Source organism: Cynocephalus volans, chromosome 4 (genome assembly GCF_027409185.1).
Source record: "Cynocephalus volans isolate mCynVol1 chromosome 4, mCynVol1.pri, whole genome shotgun sequence".
Lineage (NCBI taxonomy): Eukaryota > Metazoa > Chordata > Mammalia > Dermoptera > Cynocephalidae > Cynocephalus > Cynocephalus volans.
The window spans coordinates 99,726,869-99,754,113 of NC_084463.1; the positions used below are offsets into that span (position 1 = coordinate 99,726,869).

The following is a 27,245-nucleotide window of genomic DNA, read 5'->3' on the forward strand; positions in this document are numbered from 1 at the left end:
TTGCTATTTTTTTATATAGCAATGTATTTACTTTAATGTGTATTAGGAAAAAATATAACTAATATATCAAACCTATGATTTCATTAATATTGCTTAGGAGACCATGGAATGAGGTATTTACATAAAACATTCTAAAGAAAAATATTAAGAATAATACATGGATTTAGCAAAAGTCATGAAGGAGGCATGTGAGTGAGAGAAGCTTGAGAAACCCTGAAGCAATGGCTCTGCAATGCTTGCCTTCATAAATATATGTTCTGCTCTCCACCCTCCCCCACTTCCTGTACAGGAGGACATGGGGCCCTACAGAGAGAGGGGACCTGTCCTACCCCGAGAGGCCAACCTCATCTAATACAGGGCATGGGGCAACCTCAGAGTCCTTCACTCATGTGAGAAACCTTCCCCAAGGCCTGTTCCATGCAGGCCCTGTGCTGGGGGCTGGGAACACAGAGCTCTAATGGCAGCCCCTGCCCTCAGGGAGCCACCACTCTACCTCCCTTTGAACTAAACCCTGTCAAGGTAGGCAAGGTAGCTGTAATGACTTTTACTTGATAGGATGTGCTGTAGGACTTTCCCTGAGGTCTCTGATTTGTGGAATTGCAGTAAAGGACCAAAGAGATGAGAAGAAGCTCTGATATACCACACTCTGTAAAGAGAGACACAAAGGAGCGTGCACACACAGAGGACCTAGGAGGAAAAAGGGGAGGTTAGCAGTGGCCTTGTGAGGACTGCTTGCCTGTGCTGAGTAGTGGTGCCATGACGGAGAGTGGAGAGTGTTCCAGAGCTCCTCATAGAAATTGGGCATGCCTGCCAGAGGGGGCAGAAAGATTTCTGAGCCACAGACTCGCAGGCCTACCTGGGGCTTCCAATGGAGTGGACAGAGACTGGGACAAAGTTTCTGATAAAGAGGTATCCAGTGGCAGGAATCCCGATGAGGGGGTCCATTCCAGCCAGCAGTGCTTAAAGGAAACACGGTGAGGTATTCAGGAAGAATTCGGAGGATTCCTGCCCAGTTCCTCCTGGCTGTAGGCAGGTAAGAAGGAAGTTTACAGCAGTTCCCATGGCTCCATACAAAGAAACATGCAGGTTAGAACAGGGGAAGAGTGACCCCATCTAAACAAGGGTTTGGAGCTTGGGTCTCTGGTAGAGTCAAAAGAAAATTCAGCTGCTTATCTTAGAGCAGGACCTTGGCAACAGAGGGAGCAGAGGGGAACTGAACACTGGGCCAGGGAAATCATGCCCACCATCTCCCAGCTAATGGCAGGTCAGCAGAGTCCACCAGTCATGCAACCAGAAGCATGTTCCGTACTTATGTGCACACACACAAATGGAACTTCCTCCTCTGGAAAGCCACCATCCCTCTCAGGGCATCAGTTTTCCTCTGGGGACAACAGAGTTAGTAAATGATGCCTCAGGGCAGTTTTGAAAGTCCAGACAGAGACTGTTCTTTCACCAATCATAGGCGCGGCTGTTTAAGATACCAGGTGGCCTGTGGGCTGCAGGGACTTGGGGGGAGACTGCCACCTGGTGGTCAGTGTTGGCAGTACCACAGAGCTAGGGCAGAGCCCTGGTCTGAGAGACCCAAGGCTTGGAGCCAGGCTTGATTTTAACCATATGACCTTGGGCAAATCACTTCCACTCTCTGAGCCTGTTTTCTCAGCTAAAATGCAGGGTAATGATGCCAGCCTTGCAGGGCCATGGTGAATATTAAACAATTGCCCTACTATACCTGTCTTGGGCAGGCCTTCAGTAAAGGTTTGATCCACCTGGGTCTTGTTCTGGCAGGACTCAGAGCAAGAGTCAGCGCCAGGAGACAGAAGGGGAAGGGAGTCACATTCCTGGAGATTCCCAGGTCCCCAGGTTTCTCTCATTACCTACCATCCAGGACAGTCTTTTCATGTGTGTGGAACTGTTCTTAACCCAAACCTGGACAGCTCCTCGGATTACAGAAGTTCAGAAAAGTGAAATGCCAACTCCAGAGAGTCTCTGGACCAGGAGACCTGGTTCCATTGTCAGTTCTGTCACTAACTTCCTGTATAACCTTCGACAAGTCACCTGGTCAATGTCTAAGCCTCTATTTCTTCTTTTGTACAAAGCAAGTAATGATTCCTATCCTGCCTTTTGGTTCTGCATTGTGCTATATAATTCACTTCCTTCCCACCAACTCTTGAAGGACACACATGCTTGTGACAGTCATACTTTGGGGGACAAGGGAGCAGGGGCAGCATCTGAGCTTGGGGCAAAACATCATAGAGTCACAAGAATGCAACAGCAGCAGGAAGTATGAGAGGTGACCAGAATATAAGCTCCCAGGAATTCTCGGGAATCTTGGGAAAGACACTAATCTGTGCACAGAACATAGGATGAAAACTTGAGGCCCTCCCCCAAACAGAGGCTCAGAGGGAAAAGGTGATTCTAGAAGGGTGGAGGACCAGATGACCAGAGGACCTCCCTGTTGTCCAGAGCCCTGACTCACTGTGGGCTTGTTCTGGGGTGGTTAGCTGGGAGCCTCACTCCCCAGGTGGGAAGGACAACTGCAGTATTACATCCGTACCTATCCACCTGAAGTTGTTCCTAAGCCTTGGACAGAGCTTTGCAGAAGAAACCATCGTAATGAATTCTCTACTCTGTGCCAGTCCAAGTGACCCCTGAGGATCGGGGAGAGGGCCACCTGCCACTTGCCACTTACCTGCAACTGCCCACCACCCTCCCTACCATTTTTGCTCATATACATATTCTTCCAACAAGCCCTGTGGTGCTCATGCTCTGTGCCAGGCCCTAGGCTGGGCACTAAGGACATAGAAAGGATCAGATGCGGTCCCCTTCCTTGAGGAGCTCACAGTCTAGAAAAGGACACATACACAGCAACAGAATGTTTCACACAGATGGTCAGTGCCATGTTAGAGCAAGGATGGTAGGAGCCCAGAAGTGGGGCCTGTCCTGATTTGGGGTCAGGGCAGTTTCCTCAAACAGAGGCTCAGAGGGAATGATAAACAAGTAGGACAAATAAGCTTGATCCCAAGAGGAAAAAAGAGTTTGCCTATGAGAGAAGAGGGAGAAATAGCATTTCAGTAAAGGGGGCTGTACAGGGGCATGAACACCGTGCCTTGTTCAGGAACATCCAACGTGTGTGTGGAGGACTGTTGTGGGAGATGGGGTAGAAAGATAGATTGGACTCTGAACACCAAGATAAAGGCTTTATCCTATTGGAAAAGGAGCCATTATGTGTGGGGAATGGACTGGAGGGGTGACAGGGAACTGGAGGAGCCATGAGGAGACAGATCAGGCATCCTGACAAGATGCGATAGGCCCACAGCCTTCACAGTCTCCAGGCCCTACCTTGTCTAGCAGCCAGGCCTCAGTAGGTCACTGTGGTTCCCTCAGACACAATAGAGAGACCCCTTGTGGCTGCATACTCACTGACAGACTCTGCCCCCCGGCCGACTGGCCCTGCCCAGATGTGAGAACCAGGCAGAGAGGGGGACCAAGCTCACTTTATCCATGTCTCGAGCACTTTACGTAGGTGCATTCTAAATCCTCTCAGCAACCTAAGAGTTTAGTGTCGCTGAGCCCACTTTACACAGGAGGAAGACAGGCTCAGAGTTTAATCAATTGCCCAACATCTCACTCAGCTAGCTAAAAAAAGCAGGGGGAGTGGGGAAGAAGGAAGGAAGAAGGGAGGGAAGGAAGGAAAGAGGGAAGGAGGGACTGGAGGGCTAAAAAATGAAAAGCTAAAACTCAGATTAGAACCAGACCCTTTATCTCTGCTCCAAGCTTCTTCTTGATTCCCAGTGTAAACCTAATTTCATGTAATTTTGCTCTACTACATAAGGTTCTTTTTAATAAATGACATTCTTCTAAAAGTCATTTAAGTGTTTCCCTCCCTACATTCCAGTTTTGTCACAGAAAATATATTTTACTAATCCCTATCGTCAGACCAGATCCCATTGTCAAGTACAGATGCCTCTTTTGAGGGTGTGTAGAGTGCTCCTTATTTAAACACAGAGCAGGCATATCCCAGGCCCAGAGTAAGGGGAACTCAGCTGGGCTCACAGGTCCAGGTCAACTGCTCTCAGACATCATAAGGAGAGCCAGCCTTTGGCACCAGCACTCCCCTAAGAAGCCAGGCATGGACTCCCTGCCCACAGCTCTCAGGCAGCCATGATTAGCCCCACCTCAGACCAAAACCAGGGTTTCCCATGGTCTGCTCTGTGCTGATTAGAAAAAGGCACTCCCTCTGGGCAGTTGCAGCATTGTAAGTAAATGGCACAAGGCACTCCACTTTTGGCTAGATTTCAGGCCTCAGTTGTCCCTTGGCCAGACACTTTTGTACGGTGCAGCAAAAGCAGCAGCTCTGCCCAAATTCACCTGTCTACCTGAACTCCTGAATCTGGAACCCATCTGTACCTAGCTGGCAGGATCAGCCTCAGCTCCCTGGCAAGTATAAGTGTGTCCACACTCCAATGAGCTCAAGGGAGTCTGATGAGGGTCTGCCAAACTCCTGACTTTAGGCTTAGTATGAACCTGTGTCCTCCCCTTTGCAACTCCCAAAGCACTGGGATACTCACTGGCCTGGAAAGCAAATGTGGACTCTCACCCTGAAGACCCCACCCTACCCTCCCGAGAGTTCTAAGGACACTGTGATTTTCCTATAAGGGAGCATCTTCACATGAGTGGTGGAGGGCAGCTGACACCAGACTCTGGCCTTGAGATTCATCTGTCCCTGTAGGTCTCTCTTGCTGTGTCCTGCTGCCACCACCACGCTGGCCTTTGGGAGTCTCGCTGTCCACTTTCAGGGCTCCAAGCTAATTGTGCTCATCTGATCATTCCTTAATGCTGACAACAAGGCAGACGGCAGGCTGGAGTGTTCAGACCAGGCTTTAGGAAAGGTCTCTGAGTAATAACGGAGAGCATGGTATGAACCTGGATTACTGGAATGGCAAAGTATGTCTTCCTTAGCCCCAGTCTGGGATCCTCTTAATGGCACCTCCCTGAATCCAGGATTCACTTTAACTCAGGCTACCGGGGATCATCCTCTGGGTCATTTGGATGCCATGAAGTCATCCCAAACCACAGGAGTGAGGTCAAGAAAGGCAGGAGTGTCCTAACATGCCTAAGACCCATCTTTGAGTTCCCAGTTTGGGAGAATCTCTACTTCTTCAACTGATGAAAAATGGAATGGCTGTTCATTCATTCATTCAACAAATATTTGAGTCCCCACTATGGTAGGGGATGAAATAATATGGTGAACAAATGGACTTGGCACCATCCCCTCAAAACTCATATCTGCCCATAAGGTTTGGCCTTAACCTAAACTTCATGGCCTATCATTCAACTTTAGGCTTAGTATGAACCTGTGAGTTTTCATACCAAGTTTTCATACCAAGCACATAGAGTAGCAGGAAGGGCAATGCAGCTTGTTGACAATTTTCTAATGCCTTGACCCCAAAGAAACTTGGGTCTGGGGCTCCTGAGGGAAGGGAGCTAAGGAAAGAGGTACTAAGAGACAGCCAGGAGACCTCTGCCTTATGGCCACACACAGTGACATGACAGTCCAGTCCAGATATGGGGTCAGGTTATTGTCTGATGGATGGGCACCATGTAGTCCCACTCTTCTCATTCCTGAATCTCATACTTGACCCTCAAACCCATAGAGTTCAGCAACCTCCACATAGGCAACTGTCCAGACTTAGCCCATGCTCTGTGCTGTGACCCTCTTCTTCCCTTTTGCAGGGTAAAAAGCCCCTTTTCACAGAGCTGAGTTCTCAGCAGCCCAAGCAACCCAAGTCTTATTATCCATAGCATACTCACTACTTGGCTGAGTCCAGAGGTCTTGCAAACCTGTTCTGCAGATGGAAAAGCACCCTGTGCCCACAGGCCCTGTTTGTGCCCAGGCTATGATGTCACCTTTAATCTCCATGAGATTTGGCAAGAATATCAGTAGGAATCCCTGGCAATTACCATGTTATGAAAAAATGGAATTTCTGACCCGGGAAGGATACAGCTGACTGGCAAGCTAGGGACCCAAGATAGACACCTATTTGGGAAATGAAGCTTGGTTCCACGTGGATATTGGTAGTAACAGTCTCTGTTCCTTCTACCTCATGGGGCTGGCCGGAGTGTGAGTAGGAGGGAGGTGAGGCAACAGATGGAGAGGTAAGTATTGTAACATACTACTACTTGAGGAGTGGTCAGTGGACCTGCACATCAGCATTACTTGAATAATAATAATAGCTTGTTAGAAATGCAAATTCTCAGGCCCCATCCCAGACCTACTGAACGGGAAGGGGAGTTGAGAGTGAACGGGGAACAGAAACAAACTTTTTTTGAAAAGAAAACCTAGTATTACCAGTTATCTCAGTTGGTTACACCATGGTGCTAATAACACCAAGGTCCAGGGTTTGATCCCTGTACCAGCCAGCCACCAAAAAAACCCAAAAAACAAACAAACAAAAACCTCTCCTAGTGATTCATATGCACACATAAGTTTGAAAAATACTACTAACACACTGTCTTGGCCAATTTAGGCTGGTACAGCAAAAATACCTTAGACTGAGTAATTTAAAAACCACAGAAGTTTATTGCTTACAGTTCTGGAGGCTGGAAAGTTCAAGATCAAGGGGCCAGCAGATTCCGTGTCTGGTGAGGACTTGTTATCTCCCTCATAGCTGGCACTTTATTGCTGTGTCCTCATATGGCTAAAGGGCAAAGAAGCTAACAAGGTTCCTCAGGCGTTTTATAAAGGCATTAATCCCATTCATGAGGGCTCCACCCTCATAACTTAATCATCTCCCAAAGGTCCCACCTCTTGACACTATCACTGTGGGTGTTAGATTTCGACATATAAATGGGGGGGTGGGGTGGGACATATACATTCAGACCATAGCATATACTGTGCACACATGATGGGCTAACATGACTAATACAAGAAAAAATAATCATAGCAGCTCCCATTTTTTAACATCTACTAGATGCCAGGCACTTTTTAACTTTTATCTAAGTTTAAACAATATCTCACTTAATCCTCACAACAACCCTATGAGGTACTTTTATTATCCTAGTTTTTACAGATGAAGAAACTATAAAGACACTTGCCCAAGTCACTTAACCTTTCCAAGGCTCAGTTTCCTCATCTGTAGGCTGGGGATAGTAAAGTCTTGCTTCCTTGGTTGCTGTGAGAGTTAGAGACAATGTGTAGAGGACCACCTAAATTGCTTGGTGGGCTCAGACCTAGCCACTGGGTGCAGCTCCAAAGACTGGCTTGCAGCAGGGAAAGGCAGAGACAGGGTTGCTGGGGCAGCCCAAAACAAAATCAATCTCCAACTTGTGGCTCAGAGGCCTGCCTGGTGTCTGCCTGGCCTTCTCACTTGGCACTGTCAGCTTCACCTGCTATCAAGTTCTATATTTACCCTTTAAGAGAATCCACATTCTCATTTCTGATTCTATTTCTAGTTAATGACAACAAAATCCATGTTTAGGACAACACCAGGTCTTGGAAGGCAGCTTCTCTGAAGGTTGGAGGCAGTGGAAAGTGATCTCCAGCTAGACCTGGGCTTCCAAGGAGAGGAATGAATGCATTTCTCTTGGATGCAATAGAAGGGAATGACCTTTGGTTTGAGAGGCGACTCTAGCACAACTGTGGGACATTATCACAGGGATCATCATCATCAGCCTCTTACCAGCCGCTGAACGCCCACCATGTCCCAAGGACTTAAGAAGCACTATCTTTGCCTCACATCAACCTGCAAGGGAAGCTTCACCCCCAGTTCTGACTCTTTGCTGTGTGACCAAAACAGGTTTGGAATCAGATCTGACTTCAAGGTTATGTATTACGTAGGTTATGTTTTATGTATTTTAGGTAGCTTTCCTACCCAAAATAGGGTTGCTGAATTAAATGAGAATGTACGTATAACTCAAAGCACATAGTAGGCACTTTGCAAATGTTATTCCCCTTACACCCTCGGAAACTATACTGTACTGTAATATGCCTGGCCTTGCAGTCGGCACAGAGCACAGAGATGACTCAGACCGAGTCCCTTCCCTACCACTTGGGGCTGAGACTTCTCTCTTCCACACTCAGGCTGAGTCATTCCTCAAGGTAAGGGAACAAAAGGTCTGGGGCAAAGTCAGAAGGTTGGCAAAATCATCAGGCCTGCCGTTTGCTACGGATACAACTGAGGTAAGGCAAGATGGCTATCCACCTCGGGGCGCCCTCCTCAGTGGCCTGCCTTCCTCCCCTCTTCTCCATCATCCTCATTCTCAGCATTCAACAGTCAAATGATGCCAGTGCTGGGGATAATGAATGGAGATCAAAGGTAGAATAAAGGTAATTTATCTTCTTCCTGTTTACAGACTGCACTGTTTGCTAAACACTTTTGAGGACTCACTAGCTCATCTGATCCACACAACCCCTGGTGAGCTGGGCTTGCATGAAGTGGTCCATCAGGTTACAGGCAAGCTCTAGGATAAGGACCCTGGACTCCTGACTCCTTAGTTCAGTCCTCTCTCCATTCTATCCCAATGCCTCTCTTGGTAACATACCCTTTAAGTAATACTATTAACCAACCTTTAATAGACTGTATTGAAAGTTAATTCCTCATGGCTTGTATTTCAGCTCCAGGTAGTGACTAACAGGCTGTGGTACCAATTAATCAAATTTTCTGTGAGGATGCGTATTTAAATGATTTTGGTTGGGGCCGGCCCCGTGGTGCACTCGGGAGAGTGCAGCGCTTGGGAGCGCAGCGGAGCTCCCGCCGTGGGTTCAGATCCTATATAGGAATGGCCGGTGCGCTCACTGGCTGAGCGCGGTGCGGGCGACACCACGCCAAGGGTTGCGTTCCCCTTACCGGTCACAAAAAGACGAAAAAAAAAAAAAAAAAGTAAATAATTTTGGTTGCACACTATATACATCCAACTCACACTACCTTAAGAAATAAATAAGATAAAGTTAGGGGGGTCATTGGTTGCCACAACAGAAGACCCTACTGGATGTCATCAGGAGGCCTGCTGCCTTTCAACTCTTTGTTTCTGCCTGGCTCCATTCTTTCAGGTGTCTGCTGCATACAGGCATTCTCCACCAGCCACAGATGTTTGTCTGTGGTTCCAGGCCTTCAACCTCCCAGTTTAATGCTCCTAGTGGAAAAAGACCTTGTCTGAAATGGTACTTTTTTTCCTTTGGATCTGCTATTACTAAATTCCTAGGAAGACAGGGGAAAAAGTCTGGTAAAGTTACTGTAAACCTAGAGAAGCCTCAAAGTTAGAACTCCGAAAAGGTAAAAGTAACAAAGTTAAATCCATAGCCCCAGCTCTTTTGTACTCATTTTGGTACAGGGATATGTCTTAAAATCACTGGATTTATTTATGTTTTATCTACTATTTATGGTGATTGAAATGTTCAAAAAGATTGGCTACACTAAATTTGTAATTGGTGTTTATGTTTATGGCAGTTCAATTCATCAAATTTGTTATTGTTCAAATAGTCAAGGTTTTCAAAGTTTTATTTAATAAATTGATAAATTATTTAATTTAATTAATAATTAAGTAGTTAATAATTACTTAATAAAGTATAATTAATTATAATTAACTAATTATTATTTAATAATGACTTAATAAATTGAGCTCTAAAGTTTATGTAATAGTGCATATTCCTCTCAAGCCCAAAGGCCCCTCCAACATTAAGCAATCTAATAAAACACACAAAAATAAAATAGATCATTGGGTTTCCTTTTTTAATGATCATGTAATTATAAAATTATTTTTAAGAGGTAAATTAGCACCACTTCATTTATTCTTTCATTATTACATAACTCTCAGTGTTATAATAAAAGATATGTCTATTTGAAACCTTTCCAATAGTGAATTTGTTTTAAGAAAGCAGACTGATCTACTAACAAAACCTAAGGAGTTATCCTGAAGCATTTGGCCAAACTCAGAAATGCCTTAAGCATTCCCATGGAACAAACAAAATCAAGTACAAATCAGGAGTTAAGCTAACACCCCATTTCATTTAGGTTAAGTTTTTGTGGCCTCTTCAGCTACAATTTGAGAATAACCTCAAGGTGTTTTGAACAAAGAGTAAGACATGTACAGACAAGCACTGGAGCTGGTGTCAGTGGTGATTCTGTGCACCCTGGCTCCTCCACCTAAAAGCTAGTGTGTAGGGGCCGGCCCATGGCTCACTTGGGAGAGTGTGGTGCTGATAACACCAAGGCCACAGGTTCAGATCCCTATATAGGGATGGCCAGTTAGCTCACTTGGGAGAGCGTGGTGCTGACAACGCCAAGTCAAGGGTTAAGATCTCCTTACTGGTCATCTTTAAAAAAAAAAAAAGCTAGTGTGTAATATCATGCTCTCAAACCAGTCACAATAATCCCTGCCCTGAGTCTCTTAATAGGTAACTAACTATATTCCAATGACAATGCATAAAAGTTCAAAGTATTATTATCAATAAAGTTTTCTGAAAGTAATTGTTCTTATGGAAAGTTAGAAATTGCCTCAAATTCATTTTTTGAAAAAAATTGGGTACAAACTAAATATCAGGATAATAATCTTAACAACAAAAAACAGTGACCAGAATTAAGCTCTTTATTCATCTTTCTTGTTTCAAAGAGTGACAGTAGTTTTTATGGTACACAAAGTATTTCTGGCACTTGGCATCACAGAGCCAAGACACACTCCGAACACACTGAGCCTCAGCACCTCCGTGGACTCCTGGAAGAGTGGCAGTTATAGAAAGTCCAATCGGGGACAGAGGGGAAATGCCAGTAAAATGAGAACCTTAAATCAAGGTTTGCCTGGGCATGGACTGTGATCCTTGGGACATCCAGGCAGGACCAAGTCAAGCCAGAGAAAAGCCCATTCCCAGAAGCAGGCCAGCACAGAGAACACCCATTTCGGGTGAGTATTCATCAGGGTTCAAAAGCTACGCAATCCACAGAGGGACGCAGCATCCTCCTCCCTGTGGTGGAACTCCCCCTGACCTACTCAATTAGCTCCAGAAGGCCAAGGGCCCTTTTTTATTATTTTAAATCCTATATAAAGATGACCAGTAAGGGAATCTTAACCCTTGGCTTGGTGTTGTCAGCACCACGCTCTCCCAAGTGAGCTAACCGGCCATCCCTATATAAGGATCCGAACCCGTGGCCTTAGTGTTATCAGCACCGCACTCTCCCAAGTGAACCACAGGCCGGCCCTCCAAGGGCCTTTGACTCACTCATTTAGTCAGCATATATTTACTGCTGTCTACTCGTTCTGCGCTGGGCGCAGAGGACAAAGAGAGGAATCAGACATAGTCCCTACATAATATCCAGAATAGAAAAAGCACATATTTATAGACAAGTCATTTTGATTAAAGTAAAAAGGATACAGACAGGAGTCAGACAGTCTGACCCTCAAGAAGTTCACAGCATAGCAGAGGCCTAGAGGGCATAGCACAGATAATACATAGCAGCCTATGGTTAGCACAAAAGGGAGGCTCAGACTGTGAACTCTGGCAGCCCAGAGAAGGATGACACAACATCTATTTGAATAATGCTGTGGGGAAAACTTATAGCCTAGTGGAGAAGAGTGGGCAGCCTAATCTGGCCCAGGTGGAGATATCAAATCCTAGTTGACCTCTCTAGGTCCTTTGGGTTACCCAACAGGCAGGGTGAAAAGTCTTCTCCCTTTAGCTGCAGCAACATGATATCTTGTGGATATCTGAGGGGAGATAGTGACCAGGAAAAACAGGTCCAAATAAGGCATCCTAAAAACAAGGGCCTGAGGTAAACATTAGGAGCTCGGGAGTTGAGGAGCATACACTGGGCCAGCAGGTTGAACGGGTAGGAGGCTGATCTGGGTACATACCAGCAACAGTAAGCACGTATCCATGTTTTCTTGCACTCCCAGTGGGGGGCCATGTGTGCTAGATGGATCCTTTCTAAGGGTCCAAGGGACAGGGTGGGGGCGCCTAAGGGCAAAGGACTATGTAGTCCTGCGTAGTCCTCTCTTCTCGCCTATAGATTATAGGCCTCCCATCTGCTTTCGTCTTTTCCCCACAGCTGCTACTACCTGCCCTTATCTTCTCCATTCTACCAACCTGAGGATGGCTGAAATAGGCTCAGTTAGGGTCCCAGGATCACAGTATAGGTCCCAGGGCCACAAAGGCTTTGGATAATTGGCACAAACTGAGTTGGAGTGCCTATAGCACTCTTGAGCAGCTGTGTGTAATGCAAGGGACTTTCTATTGCCATTTCTTGGTTCAAAATCATTTGTGGCTCCCCAGTGCCTACTAAAGGATGTTTTGAATTTAGCCTGACATGCAGGTCCTTCCAGCTGTTGAAGAAATAATGCATAAATACTTCCCTCTGCTTCCATATATGAAGCCTACTGTCAGGGAAGACTTCTGTCAAGTTAGCAAGTAGAGGGTGGTGGGGGTCTAGGGGTGGAGAGGCTTGGTAGTACAAGGAGGAATTGGGGGAAGGGGAGAGGACCAAAAGGTCAGCCCCCTCCTGAGTAGTAGAAACTCCTTTTTCAGCAAAGCTTTCCTGTGCACTATACCCCAAATAGATAGGAACAGGGAGGTTGGATAAATTCTACAACCAGGGCTAAAGGATAAAGAGAATGAGAATACCAAGACTTCTTTAGGACTATCCAAGAAGGGAATCAAGGAAGGGACCTCAGTCACATACCAGTGTGGACCAGAGATATCTAGCAGCAGCACTCATAAGATATCCATCTCTAAATTGCCCTCCCCTCACTCCTTCCTCCTTCCTGCCTCATGTTTGTTCCTCCCAAGTCCTTTTCCCATCAAAAACCATCCTAATAAGTGACTTCAGACTCATCTTTCATCGGGGTAATGCCATCAGAAGCAATAAGCATGATTATCAAGGACCACTGGCACTGAGCTTCTCATTTTTCTCCCTGGGAAATGATGCTATCTGGATGAAGAAGGGAAGGTTGAGCAGCACTGCAAAGCTGGAGAAGGTAGGTGACCTCATGATTCTTCCATGTTGCTCAATTCCTCTAAGACAGACAGCCTGAAAAGCTCTGAGCATGATTGGAAGGGTGTTGGTGTTTCTATTATTAAAAATGGAACAAACCATCCAGATCTTCCTTCCCGCCATGACACCTGCTTGTAACCTCACACTTGGATGAGAGGCAAGTCATTTGAAAAGATACATCCTCTGATTTCCATTTTGAGATAAAGTTCCTTAGGCAGCCAGGACTTGCTGATCATGGAGCAGACACTGCCTCTCCTAGGGATGGGAAGGCAAGAAATCACAGAACCAATCCTCTCATTTTACAGATGGAGACCTGAGGCCGAGTTCGGGTGACACTTCCAAGGTCCTAAAGCAAGCCAGTGGCAGAGCCAGGACCACACCATGGTGTCCCAACTCCCAGTTCAATGCTTTTCCCACTGCAGTAGCTATGACAAAATTTTCATTTTGACCTTGGTGGGGGAGAAGTAAAAAAATGTAGAGAGCAGAATATTAAGTTTGTGGATTCTCTGCAGACCTCTGTTATCCTGGCTATGGTTGTCATTCCCTCCTAGGGAAAGTTGGATCCTAAGCCAATTAGTTTGTCTTGAATTAGTTTAGGTTCCTACCAGGGCTGGTGAAGTCTCCCTGTATGTGGCTCAAGATATCTTGGTCTGTAAACAGGCGGAAGGCAATCTGTTCACACTCCCGCTTGATACCACACTCAAACAAACACCCAAACAAGCCCTCCTCCTCCAGAGCAGCCAGATCAGAGTAGCCACAGGGCCCACAGTGCAAGATCCAAGGGTGGGACCAGCAGGCAGCCTCCAAGGGGGTCTGGTTGAGGTAGATGCCTAGGTCAATCCTCCGTTTTCTACTGGTTGGGTGTGAGTACAAGAGCCATGATTCTGATAACGCTCCACTTTCCTCCTCCAGCCTCGGCGGACTGTCCAGCAGAGAGCTCTGCTGAATGGTGGGAGCATCTTTGTCACTAGGGTCTTGGCACCTACGTGAGATCTCCAGGGGCCGGAAACTCACCACACTGCCCTGGCAGCCATGTGGGGGCTCACAGAGCTGTCGGCTCAGGGCCAGTCTCTGAAAGCATTCACCATGATCAGTGCTGAGAGCCTCTGCCCGGCACCTGTTTGGTGTCCGGGCACTGCAATATAGCACAGGGTGGCCAGCCCTCCCAGTCACCTCTGCCACTTCACACTCCACTGTCACCATGGGCCTAATGAGCCTGCCATGGTGCCATGTGGTCCCTAAGTCATCACTGTAGATCATCAGGGAATGAGGCCTGGCTTTACATGGTAACCGGAAACAAAAGAACCAGTAAGGGATGTAGTAGGCATATGCAGGAACAACCAGCCTCCCTGATTGTAGCTGGATGCCATGACCTGGGCCCACAGCAAATGTGGCCCAATGCTTCACCTCTGGGCCAATGACCTCCTCAGTTAAGTCCCTGACCTCACTCCACGAACATCCAGCATCCTGACTGTAGATGAAGCAGAGGCGGGTAGCATTTCTTCCTGACACAATTTGTTGATGCTCGGTGACACGGCCCCGCACACAGATGAAGAACAGGTATACACGACCATTCTTCCGCTCCCACACAGGACAGGGGTTCATGGTCCGATGACCAGGTAATGTGGCTTCCATCAGTGGCTTCAGGGGTTCCCACTAGACAAGGGGAAGGAGAAGAGTCAGTAGGAGTGACATGAGGCTCATAAATGAGAAATAAATAATGTTGAAATCTTTAAAATCCTGAAGGATCAAGTATTCACTAAATTCTCAAATATTATAGGGTGACTTATAAAGCTGGAAAAAGATAATGCTAGGTGTACATGTCTCCTCTGTCTGGAATGCTTTTCTTCATTTTATCTGGACTTCAATTCATCCTCCAACATCCAACTCAAAAGTCACCTTTGTGAAGCATTCTGTGAAACTCCCTCTCCTCCCCTAATAAGTTATATCACTTACTATATAACATTGCAATTTTTTTTTTTTTTTTTTTGGTAACTGTCTCCCTTCCTAAGTATGAGCCTTTCAGGGGTAGAAACCAAATTAAATTACTGTTGTATCTCCAGTGCCTGTCACATAATAAGTGCTAAATAAACATTTTTACATAGGAAGAAATACACACACACAAAGAAGAAGAAAAAAAAAAGAAAGGGAAAAAAGAAAAGGAAGAAACAAGAAGGAAGAAGAAAAGAAAAGAAAAGGAAAAGGAAAGCCAGGCAGGCAAATAGGGATGTTTTAGACAAATAAAGAGAAATTTAAGACAAAGATGTTTTTCTTCCTGTACTATCCTGGGGAGGCAATTCATAATGGTGTCCTTAAAAATTCAAGCTTGGAGTCAGAGACACCTAGTTCAAATCTTGCCTTTATCACTTATTGTGTAACCTTGGGCAAGTTGCTTAATCTTCCTTTACTTCAGTTTTTTCACCAGTTACATGAAGGATTTAACAACATCCTCATACAGCATTTGTTGTAAGGGTACAACGAGATAATGCCTAATCAGACAAAGAAAGGCCTAATCTCCTTAATATATTTTAAAAACATTATTAAAAATTGGTAAGAAAATTTCTAGAAGCCAAATAAAAATGGGAAAAGGGCAAAATCAGACAACTCCCAGAAAGAGAAAAAAAAAACAACGAAGATATGTCCAACCTCACACATAAAAAATAAATGCAAATTAAACTGACAGCATTTTTCATCTAACAAATTGGCAAAATCATAAAGTTTGATAATACTCTGTTGGCAAAAATACAAAGAAACAAGCACTCTCATATAAGTAAGGACGGGCGTGCAAACAGTTCAACCCTTAAGTAGGACATATCAAAATTACAAATACATTTATCCTTTCCCAGCATGCCCAACTTGGGGAATTTATCCTAAGATATATTGCTCAACAAATTATATATGTATAAGATTATTCACTGTAGCATTGCTTGAAACAACAAAATATTGTAAACAACCCAAATATTCATCAATAGGGGACTGGTTAAATGAACACATAATTCATGTGGCAAAGAAAAAGAAAAAGAGAAGCCTTTTTTCCATACATATTGAAATGAAAATATTTCTGCAATATATTATTAAAAGGACAAAGCAAAATACAGAACAGTGTATATACGATGCTATTTTTTGCATGGGAAAGTGGAGGAAAGGAACTTCAGGTTATGGCAAACAAAATAGTTGTGCCAACCCTTCCACTAAGAACTAGAAAAGATAGACAAAATATCAAAACAAAAACAAATATATCTGTTTGAAAGCACCAGAGAGCCAACAAGTCAATGATGAACTACAGGCCAAGAACTGCGAGTTCATTCAGAGAGGCTGGCTGGAAATTTCAAGTCCCTTTTCCCCTCAGGGTATCCCTACTAATTCTCAAAGCAGTAACTGAAAAGCTGAGAGGCTGAGCAACTCATTTGATAGCCTTACTGGCTTCAGATGACAAAACTGGAGGCCCTGGTAAACCCCATATAATTTGAGATGGAACCTTAAAGGACTAATTCCTAGGAGTATGGATAGAACTGAAGCAGACAGTTCCCAACAAACACCACTTTAGAAAAGTGGCTGGCATTATCTACATACACATACAAGGGTACTTCAAAAAGTTCATGGAAAGATAGAATTAAAATATAATATGAAACTTTCCATGAACTTTACAAAGTACCCTCGTACCCTATGACCTGGTAATTCCACTACTGGATACATACCCAGCAAAAATGCATGGCCATAGTATCAAAAAACATATAAGAATATTCATAGCAGCATTATCTATCAGCACTATGCTCTAAACAACTGAGCTAACCAGCCAGCCTATATATCAGCATTATCTATACTCATACTAGCTTACCCAAATATCTAACAACAGTAGAATGGATCACTTAATTGTGGTATATTTATATAATGGAATGCTACAAGGGTACTTCAAAAAGTTTGTGGAAAAATAGAATTAAAAGATAATATGAATTTTCTATGAACTTTTTGAAGTACCCTCATATGTAACAGTAAACACCAAACAAATTACAGCTACACACAACAATTTGGATAAATCTCAAATATAATATTGAACAAAAGAAGCCAGACATAAAGAATACTTAGATTAAAAATAAGCAAAACTAAACTCTAGAGCTATAAATCAGTACAGTAATCATCTCTCAGAAGAAGAAAGGGGCCATAAGAGAAGCTTCTCAGATGCTGGCAATATATTATAGAATTATCATATGATCCAGCAGTACCACTTCTGGGTATATAACCAAAAGAATTAAAATAAAGGTCTCAAAGAAATATCTTCACACCCTTATCCATAGCAATGTTATTCAGAATAGCTAATAGGTGGAAGCAACCCAAGTGTCCATCAAGGGATGAATGATTTAAAAAATGGGTATAAACAAGGTGTCTTCTAAAAGTTCATGAAAAGATTTGTATTATCTTTTAATTCTGTTTTTCCATGAGCTTTTTGAAGTACCCTTGTATATATACAACGGTATATTATTCAGCCTTAAACAGGAAGGAAATTCTGATACATGCTACATGATGGATGAAGCTTGAGGACATTACACTAAGTGAAATAAGCCTTCGCACAAAAATAAACACTATATGATTCCACTTATATGAGATATCTAGAATAGTCAAATTTATAGAAACATAAAGTAGAATAGTGACTGCCAGGGACTGGGGAGAAAGAGAAATGGGAGTTGTTTTTATGGGTACAGAGTTTCAGTTTTGAAAGATGAAAAAGTTCTGGATATTGGTGGCACAATAATTTGAATATGCTTAACACTACTGAACTGTACACTTAAAAATGGTTAAGATGGTAAATTTTATGTATTTTATGTATTTTACCACAATTTAAAAAATTTAAAAGAACAACAACAAATGTGAAAAAGACTTGGAAGTTTCAGCTGACCATCTACTCAGTATTAGTCAACTGTGTCATACATCTGCCAAAAAAGTAAGTGCTATTTTACCTTAGGCTTTTAAAGGATACAAGATGAGATAACCCACAGCTAGTCAGTATACCCTTAAAGCCCTAAGTTCAATTCTGAGTATCACACTTTGAAAAAGGACACTGATATCCCAGACCAGATCCCAAGGACAGTAATCACAATTTTCAAGGGACCAAAAACCAAATCAGGACTGTGGCCTAAGGATCCATTGTAAGAAATGAAGCTGTTTAGCCCAGAAAATAGAAAACTCAGAGGATACGAACACTACTTCCAGGTACTTCCAAGAGTAGTTCTCTGAAAAAGGGATGTTATATATATTATGTACATACTGACTGCCCCAAAAGGCAGAACAAGACCAATGGGTAATTGCAGAGAAGTAGAGATCATATCATTAAAAAAAAAAAAAAAAAAAGTAATAGTCACCACAGGATTAAGTTCCTCACTTGAAGAGTTGTGCAAGTAGACCCTTTATGGAAAATGACTAATGTTGAGTCCTTACTATGTAATTTCTATTATTAATTACCTGTTGCAGATGACGAAACAAAGAGTCAAGTATCCAAGGTCACACACAACCAATAAATGATAGGTCTTGACTGACTCCAAAGCCAGCTCTTAACCACTAAGCTATGTGTAGCTACCAATGGAATACAGAAGATTTTTATATTGGGAAAGAAGTGGGCTGATGATTCTTCTAACTTCAGGGTTCTACAATTAAGCAAATCAGAGATAAAAGTAGATAAAATAATGAGAAGAGAGAATGCATTAAGATGGATGTTTGTGAATATGTGTGACTTCTACATAATGAGATTACGCAACAGGTGTGGCAGATGCTTAACAGCCAACTTGTCTGAGATAGAAAGCAAAGCCACACAACCACAGGCAATGCCTGTCCTAGAGGAAATGAAAGAGCTAGAACTCCAAGCTCTGCTGAGCTGCAGGACTGGGCCTTCTATGGAGGCCAGTTATACAAGCAGAAGTCTGGTCCTGGAAAGTCTTGCTGAAGACTCATGACAAGATAAGATGAAAAAGCAGGGATTGGAAATTCCCTAATGTAAAAAATTTCCCAAGGGAAATGCGAGCCAATGTCATCAAAAATATGGACAGGGATTGCTGGCAAGGCCCACGTTCAGCAGAATAGCATTTGTCCTGTAACAGTTGCACAAGGTATCTGCTACGGATATGAAGTTTTAATGGTGAGATTTCAGATATGTGTAGGTAGAAAAACAGGGCAGGTTAGGGGGATTAAAGTACTACTAACACAGATAGATTTAGAGAGACATAGCTATATATATTTTTTATAAAAAAACTTTCAAAACCATTGTCTCATTTGATCTTCACTTCAGCCAGCTCCAGGAGAAAAGAAGGAAACAGTAAGAAATATGGGGTCTGGGCCGAGCCTGTGGCGCACTCGGGAGGGTGCGGCGCTGGGAGCGCGGTGACGCTCCCAGCGGCCGCGGGTTCGGATCCTATATAGGAATGGCCGGTGCACTCACTGGCTGAGTGCCGGTCACGAAAAAGAAAAAAAAAAAAAAGAAATATGGGGTCTGAAATAACCCTGTAGCTCCCAGGCCCAGGAGCAGCAACAACCAAAAGTACAATAAAAATGTGCTACTTGAGGGCAAGGGTTCCAACTGCAGTTCTACCACTTATTAGATGTGTGCCCAAAACAAGTCACTTTAATTCTCAGACCCAGTCTCCTCCTATAAAATGGGGATAATACTATGTACCTCACACAAAGCATTTAGCAGTGGTAGTAATATAGTTGTTAGTTACCGCCCTCTGTCATCTACTAAATGCGGTCCTGGACAAGTTACTTACCTCTTGGAGCACCAGGACCCCTTATAAGCAAAACAGTCCAGCAATGCTTACTTCCCCAGCTGTTTTAAGAGGATTAAAAGGAATATAAATAAAAAGCACACCACATATTAGCTGAATCTGAATGAATCATGGAGACTCAGGTGTCAGAAACTGAGTTTGAAGCCTGCTTCTACTGCTGCATAGCTGCATGACCTTGAGCAAACAGCAACCTCGCTGAGCCTGTTTTCACATCTGTAAAATGTGACTGACAACAGTACCTATGACACAGAATAGCTGTGAGGATTCAAGATGCCCCTGGCACACAATAAGCACTCAGTGAGCCACTGTTCTTACTGTTTTTTCCTCCTCAGCAGGCTTTTATTGCACTGATAGGAAAAGGCACAGACCCTGAAGTGCTCTGAGCTCTATGGAGAGAAACTGAGGCCAAGGCCCAGACCCAGATCTGGGATGAGGAGTCACCTGTACCAAGTGCCCAGTCCTCAACCCTCGCCTCAGCACCAGGTGGAGAGCATCCTCATCCCTTCTTGAAGAACGCTTCTCTGCAAAGGCCAGGAAGGTGTGGGTGGGGGGCACGTAGAGCAGGGCTGGGATCCGGTAGGTAATCCCTCTCTTGTCTTCCTGCTGGAACAGAGGGCTGTTGAAGGCACATGATGTCACCTCTTCCATGACCTCTGCAAGGATAGGAGGCAGCTCAATGTGTGTCCACACCCAGATGTTGATCTGCATACAAGTTCTGCTCTATCATTCCATTTCCGGAGAGTAAGGGGAGGTGCACATGTACTCAAATGTTTATTTTTTTATACAAAGGTAACATCATGGTCTCAACAACACAAAGCAAGCAATATGCATTCTCATTTAACAAATCTATTTTCCAGACTGTGAGAATCCTATGCAGCCTGTGTCAAGTGTGTATCTCTCCAGAGAAGCTCTGCATTTGTTTCTGCCAAGCATGCAGGGGTATTACCAGCCCGGGATGGTTTTTAATGTCATTTTCTTGGCTTGGGGTTTCTAGGCCATTTGGGTAATACAAACATAAACCCGAATCCATATGAGTGAATGCCTGCGGTTAAGAATACTCCAGAGACACTTTTTCCTTGTACCAGAGCCTAGAATAAAAGGCAATCTTCTTTGTCTTCTCTTTCAGTAGGGAGGATTTTTTTTCCCTTAGTCTACTCTATCAGAGGGTGTGGACCCTACAAGGGGTATAGATTTTCAAGGGACTTATCTTCATGTGGGGATCTTGGTTCCAACTAGAGTCTAACCCACGCGGACCTGCAGCTTCGTCTGCTGTAACAGCAGGCCTAGTAGAGCCAAAGTTTCTGGGTATGTGAGACCAGCAAACATCCAGGGCAGCTGAGGACAAATTAAGGGACTAACTACTCTGGTTTTCAGTTCACTCTTGGTTTCTAGGCCCCTGGAGATTTCTCTTACTTTCTTGTAAATGCAGCTATAAAGGACTTTGTTATACTTGATCCATCATTTTACAGGTTAGCTAGCCTGCCATAATGTTGACAGTGGAAGTCTTCAGGTACTCTTCTCAAAGAAACCAGGTATTCCATTTCTCAGAGGCCCAAAAAGGAAATCAAGCCAGACAGACAAAACCAGACTTAGAATTACTTTTATGTTAAATTCTGCAAACAATTTAACAAATGGTTTATAAGCACTATCTTACAAATCATTTGTAAAAATTATCAGGCTGTAAGAACCAGGCCTGTAAGGCCTTCTTCATTTATACAATAAATATTTCTGGGTGCCTACTCCGTGTCAGGCCACTAGGTAGGTGCTGAGCAGACAGAGAAGAATCAGAGATCCCTGCTCTCAAGAAACCCACATCCAAGTGAGGGAAACAGATGTACATATGGATAATTACAATATGATGTAATTAATTAAGTGCTACTTTAGAAGTAAATACAAAAGTTAGTAGGAAAACAGAAAAGGGACATCTATCCAGATCAAGGCATCAGAGAAGGATTTTTGGAGAGGGTAATTAACTGAGCCAAATGAGCTCCTGCTTCACATGAGGGGTCTTTCAAAAAAAAAAAGTTCATGGAAAGACTGTATTGTTATTTTTTTTTCTAATGGTCGCTAGCCAGCATGGGGATCAAGTATTATCTTTTAATTCCATTTTTTCCATGAACTTTTTTTTTTCTTTTTTGGTGGTTGGCCAGTATGGAGATCAAACACTTGACTTTGGTGTTATAATACTGCACTCTAACCAACTCAGCTAACCTGACAGCCCCTCCACAAACTTTTTTTTTTTTTTTTTTTTTTTTTTAAAAAAGATGACCGGTAAGGGGATCTTAACCCTTGATTTGGTGTTGTCAGCACCACGCTCACCCAGTGAGCAAACCGGCCATCCCTATATGGGATCCGAACCCGTGGCCTTGGTGTTATCAGCACCGCACTCTCCCGAGTGAGCCACAGGCCGGCCCCCCCTCCACAAACTTTTTGAAGTACCCTTATATAGTCATATGCTCTGCCTGGAATACTCTTCTTTCAGAGAGCCACATAGCTCACTCCCTCGCCTTCCTCAGCTCTGTTCAAACATCATCGAATCAGTAAGGCCTTCCCAGACAACGCCCTTGTCCCTCCCTGCCCCCTTTCCCTGATCTATTCTCCATACCACTTATCACCCTCAGATGTCTCATATATTACACTTGTTTAGTACATACTACAAAATAGAAGCTCCATAAAGAGCAAGGATATGTCTGTTTTGTTCACGGCTACACCTCCATACATGATAGGCACTCAACAAATGTTTGTTGAATGAATGAATGAGTGAACTGGATCTTAAAGAATGAATAGTGGGTTAGCCACCTGAGTATGAAAAGGAGGAGAAAAGCAGAGGGAGTGGATGTGAAAGACTATAGACAACAGAAAACATGGTGAACTGTGGGGACTCTCAGTAGTTCAGTATGACTGCAGTGAGTTGGAGTGCAAAAGCTAAAGACAGAGATGGGACTGAAGGGGTCAGCAGAATCCACATCCTGGGAGGCTTTGATACTTTATTAAGGTGTTTATCTCACAGACAGGGGGCCACTCAAGAGTTTTTGACAGAAGAATGGTACAATCATTTCAGACGATCTCTCAGGCAGCTTGTGGGCAATGAACTTGGGCAAAGTTGCTTTTGGCTACAGCGTCCTAGTGTCAATCAAGATAAACTTTCATTGATAGCACTGAATGATCCATTTAGTCACTTGGTTCTAACTTAAAGAAGAGAGAAGAGCTATGGCTCACTATCACGAGGGTAACAAGGGAGGTGGCCTGGCTGAGTGCATAAGAAAAGCCTCCCCTCACTCCAATCCTCGGCTCTCAAAAGGAGAATGAAAAGATAGGCAAGGGTAGACTGTCTTCCTCACACAACACAAGAGCACACCTCTCTCCCCCATCCAGTCCCTCTTGCCAGGGAGGGTCAGGCTTTCTTGTAAGCAAATATCTGTCCCTGGGCCAGGCTGGTGTAATGATTAAGAACCTAGGATTTGGGCCAGGCCAGAACTACATGACCTTCGGCATGTTATTTAACTTCTCTATGTGGCCAGCCCTGTGGCTCACTCGGGAGAGTGCGGTTCTGATAACACCAAGGCCACAGGTTCGGATCCTATATAGGTATGGCTGGTACACTCACTGGCTGAGTGTGGTGCAGACAACACCAAGCCAAGGGTTAAGATCCCCTTACCGGTCATCTTTAAAAAAAAAAACAAAAAAAACCTTCTCTATGCTTCAAGATCCTCACCTATAAAATTCAGCAGAGTTGTTGAAAGAATTAAATCAAAAAGCTTAAGTAAAGTGGCTGTTACAAGGCCTATGACATAGTAGAAGCACAATATATGATAGTTATTATTTTTAGACTACCAATCACTGCATATTCAAGCTCTATTCCTTATATCCTATGGATGATGATGATAATAACAACAACAACTACACCCCTTCTTGCAAGCATTTAAATCCCTCTTCACCTCTGGAAGAGATAATACTTTAAACTCTTACAAGTTAACAGTTTAATTATGAGTCATACCAACACTATTAATCATCAGCCAACGCTGACTATTAGTTAACATCTAAACAGGAATTCTTCTGGGTGATAATTAGAATGGAACACAGGATAGGCATAGAAGAGGGATGGAAGGACTAAGAAGAAGCAAAGGGAGAGGAAGTGGGGAGATCAGCAAAAGAGAAGCATAATTCATCATATAGACTGGATTCATGTCCCAGCTCCACTTCTTGCTGTGTGATCTTGTGCTGGTTACTCAACCTCTCTAGGTCTTGGATTCCTTGCTTGGAAAATGCAGACAATAAAACCTACCTAAGAGGATCAATATGAAGAACTTCTCAAAAGTGCTTTATAAGCTTTAAAAAACTATAAAAATAGAAGTCTTTTAATTATGATAATCTTGATGTCTTCACAATTTCACTTGTGGTTCTGCTATCATTATAACAAAGAGTTATCAATTTTTATTAATTATGATTATGCTGATCATGTTGCTGACAGTGGTAATATAGAAAGTGGCTTTGGCACTGACACCCAAACTATTTCACACAAACCACACGCTGGGAATTAGGGATACAGAAAAATCAGATATAGATCTGCTTTGGAGTTGTTCATTTTAGCAGAGAATTAAAATGATTAATTACTGCTCCATATAATCACCTTCCAATCAAGTTCTCCCTGCTCTCTTACTAGGAGAGAGTACAATAGTGCAGCTTGGACCCTGAGGTCTGACTTGGCTTTGATACCTATTAGCAAGTCACTTTACCTCTGGGACTCAGTTTCTGCACTTGTAAAATGGGGATAATGCCACCTATTTCTCAGGCTATAATAATAATGTAATTCTTCAGCCTCCAATTAATCCAATGAGCCTCCAGTGAAACCCAGGTGGCCTCCTTATCTCGTGTACTAATATTTAAAGAACACCTATCATGTGTCAGACCTTTCAAGAACCTATATTCTAAACCTCTCTAATGGTAAATATGGGAAAACTCAGGCCCTTAGAGGGGGGAAAGCTTATATAAGGCCACTCAGTAGCAAAACCTGGATCAAGACCCGGGTCTCCTAAATTCCAGCTCGGGGCTTTTTCTGCCACCCACAGACTCCTCTCTAGTAAGAAGTGTCTTGCCAGTCTCGGTATCTTTTCATCTCTACAGTGCTAATTCTAAGACTTAAGTTTGGCTTCAGTGAGAAGACAAAAATAGAACAAGCCAAGAATACTCTCTGGCTGTGTCAGATCCTAGCCGACTGGGTGGCCCTGACTCAATATTCCCCCAACACTCTTATTTCCTAACCGCAGATGGTGCTGCTGCACCTGTCACTACGGTCACAATACCCCGCTTTTCGGGGGTTTCTCTTTTTCCCAACCCCGCTCACCTGCGAGGGCCCCCGGCTCCTCGGTCTCTCTCCGAGCAGAGCTGGGCGCGGGGGGCTCTTCCATGGGAGTCAGGCCGTCAGGTCTCGCGCACCGATGCCCTGCAGAGTGACCGGCACCAAGGCTGGGGAAACGGAGGCAGGAGAGAGAGAGAGGAAGACAGACAGGAGAGAGACAGGGAGCAACAGAAAAGAGACTGAGGACACGGAGACAAACCCTGGGAAGCGAAGAGAGAGGAGCCGCTTGGAGAAAGAACGCAGAGCAGCGCAGAAAGCCCCAGGACGAAAGCCGAGCCCGTAAGCCAGCGGCAGCCGGGACGCGCCAAAGGAGTCCGGCGCAGGCCGCGGGCCTTGGGGACCAATCGCGGGCCGGCCCCGGGAGCCCCGCCTCCTCACGCCGGTCCTGCCCCTCACAGCGCAGCCTCGGACTTCGCTCCTCTCTCCATCCCTCGGCCGTGGCGTGTCACTTTCTTTGCCTGTCCGGCCGCCGCCCTCCCCAGCCCAGCTCCGACCCTGGGCTTACCGCAGCTGCCGACGGCCGCCGAGCTGCCGGCCTCCCCCCGAGCTTTCCCTTTCCGTACCCTCCCCTGCAGTCCCCTCCCTCTGTCCAGTACCCTGTCCCCATGCTCTTATCTATTGCTTAGGTATCACCGCCTAAAACTTCCCTGGACAGGCTGAGAGTAGAGCAAAGGTTCCGGGCCTCAGAGGGGACTCTACGAGAAGAACCGGAGGTCCAGAGCGTTGGTCAACTCCCTTGCAAAATATACAAGTAAAATGGATATTCATGTATGTAATTTATTATATATGTGCGTATATACATACATTTACAGACATGTATTTATCAGGGAGCACGGAATCCATTCTCCTGCTTCACAGCCATGGAATCTAAGCCCCTTCTCATCCCCCCCCCCCCCCCCCCGCCAAAAAGGAAAGACTCATCTAAGGTCACCTATAGTTGGAGCCAAGTACAACATAAATGAATCAGGCAAACACCAATAAAGGGAAAGACAGACTAACTTAGATGACGTGAAAGTTTTAAACTTCTGATAACTTTGAATTCATGATTTTTTTTCTCATTTAAAAATGCTGGGCTTTGGCAGGGAAAATACATCTTGTGGTGCCACAAAGGAGCTCGCAAAAGCGTTGGGGATTTTTGAAAGACCATAGGAGCCAAACAATACAACATGATGTATTTTTCTAAAAAAAAAAAAAAAAAAAAAAAGCCTGAACTCAGAGACTAACCCAGTAGCAATGAGCCGAAATAATGGTCTTAAAATACTGTTTCCTCCTTAAAGGAACCAGGGTTCCATGGAAAATGGCTGATTTCAGATCTAGGGAAGAAAATGTAAAAGATTAGCCTACAATATCTTGACCTATCACAAAGCAAGGGTGCCATAAAAGACTATCAGGGTCATGTCAAAAGAAGACAAGAGCCAACTTGCAGGTGATCCCACCGGCCAGATATGGAGAAATTTGAGTATCAAAAGGAATAAAGACTGCAAAGGATTAAATTAAATATGTTAAAATTCATGCATTCATATTGACACATGGGGGAAAAAGTGACTTCAGTCACCTCAGAGCTTGCTGAGAAAATAATTGAGCTTTTATTCTGCCTTTCCTGTACAAACCATATTTAAAGGTAACTAAATAGTTGGGGGAGGGCCGGCCCATGGCTCACTTGGGAGAGTGTGGTGCTGATAACACCAAGGCCACGGGTTCAGATCCCTATATAGGGATGGCCAGTTAGCCCACTTGGGAGAGCGTGGTGCTGACAATACCAAGTCAAGGGTTAAGATCCCCTTACTGGTCATCTTTAAAAAAAAAAAAAAAAAGTTGGAGGAAAGTTCTCCTTTACAAAACAATCAACTAATAAATGCCAAAGGAATTATAGAATTTCATCATTTTGCAACCTCTAATAAAATAATGAATCTAGACAATAATTATCAATGGCTGCTAAAACCATCAGGTGGAATGCTCATGCAAAATTTTATAATGGAAGGATCAGGCCAAAAATACCTGAACCCACTGAGTAATTATAACATCACAAAAGAGAGGTGACCAGATATTATGTGGCTCCTGATGTGATGCAGTAAGAATTACATAACCTCCTCTATGAAATATTCTTGCCAAAAATCAAAACTGAATCTGATCAAG

General features: G+C 44.0%; 1 protein-coding gene across 5 annotated transcripts; it reads right to left on the reverse strand.

The window, feature by feature from the left end:
• Positions 1 to 971: 971 nt before the first annotated feature.
• NEU3 (neuraminidase 3) lies at positions 972 to 25,682 on the reverse strand. 5 transcript variants are annotated; one of them, XR_010023335.1, is made up of 4 exons: positions 25,095 to 25,607; positions 20,192 to 20,403; positions 13,080 to 14,636; positions 972 to 1,023 (listed from the first exon to the last, which is right to left on the reverse strand). XR_010023335.1 is itself a non-coding variant. In XM_063092553.1 (4 exons), the coding sequence occupies exons 2-4, from the start codon at positions 25,156 to 25,158 to the stop codon at positions 13,569 to 13,571; spliced, it is 1,344 nt and encodes a 447-aa protein (XP_062948623.1). In that variant the 5' UTR covers positions 25,159 to 25,193; positions 25,615 to 25,682; the 3' UTR covers positions 9,780 to 13,568. The 5 variants fall into 5 exon arrangements, 4 of the variants coding, with proteins under 4 accessions (XP_062948623.1, XP_062948622.1, XP_062948620.1 ...); XM_063092553.1 differs by lacking the exon at positions 972 to 1,023 and adding an exon at positions 25,615 to 25,682 and having other exon boundaries at positions 9,780 to 14,636; positions 25,095 to 25,193; XM_063092552.1 differs by lacking the exon at positions 972 to 1,023 and adding an exon at positions 25,615 to 25,682 and having other exon boundaries at positions 9,780 to 14,636; positions 25,095 to 25,216.
• Between the last annotated feature and the right edge of the window lie 1,563 nt (positions 25,683 to 27,245).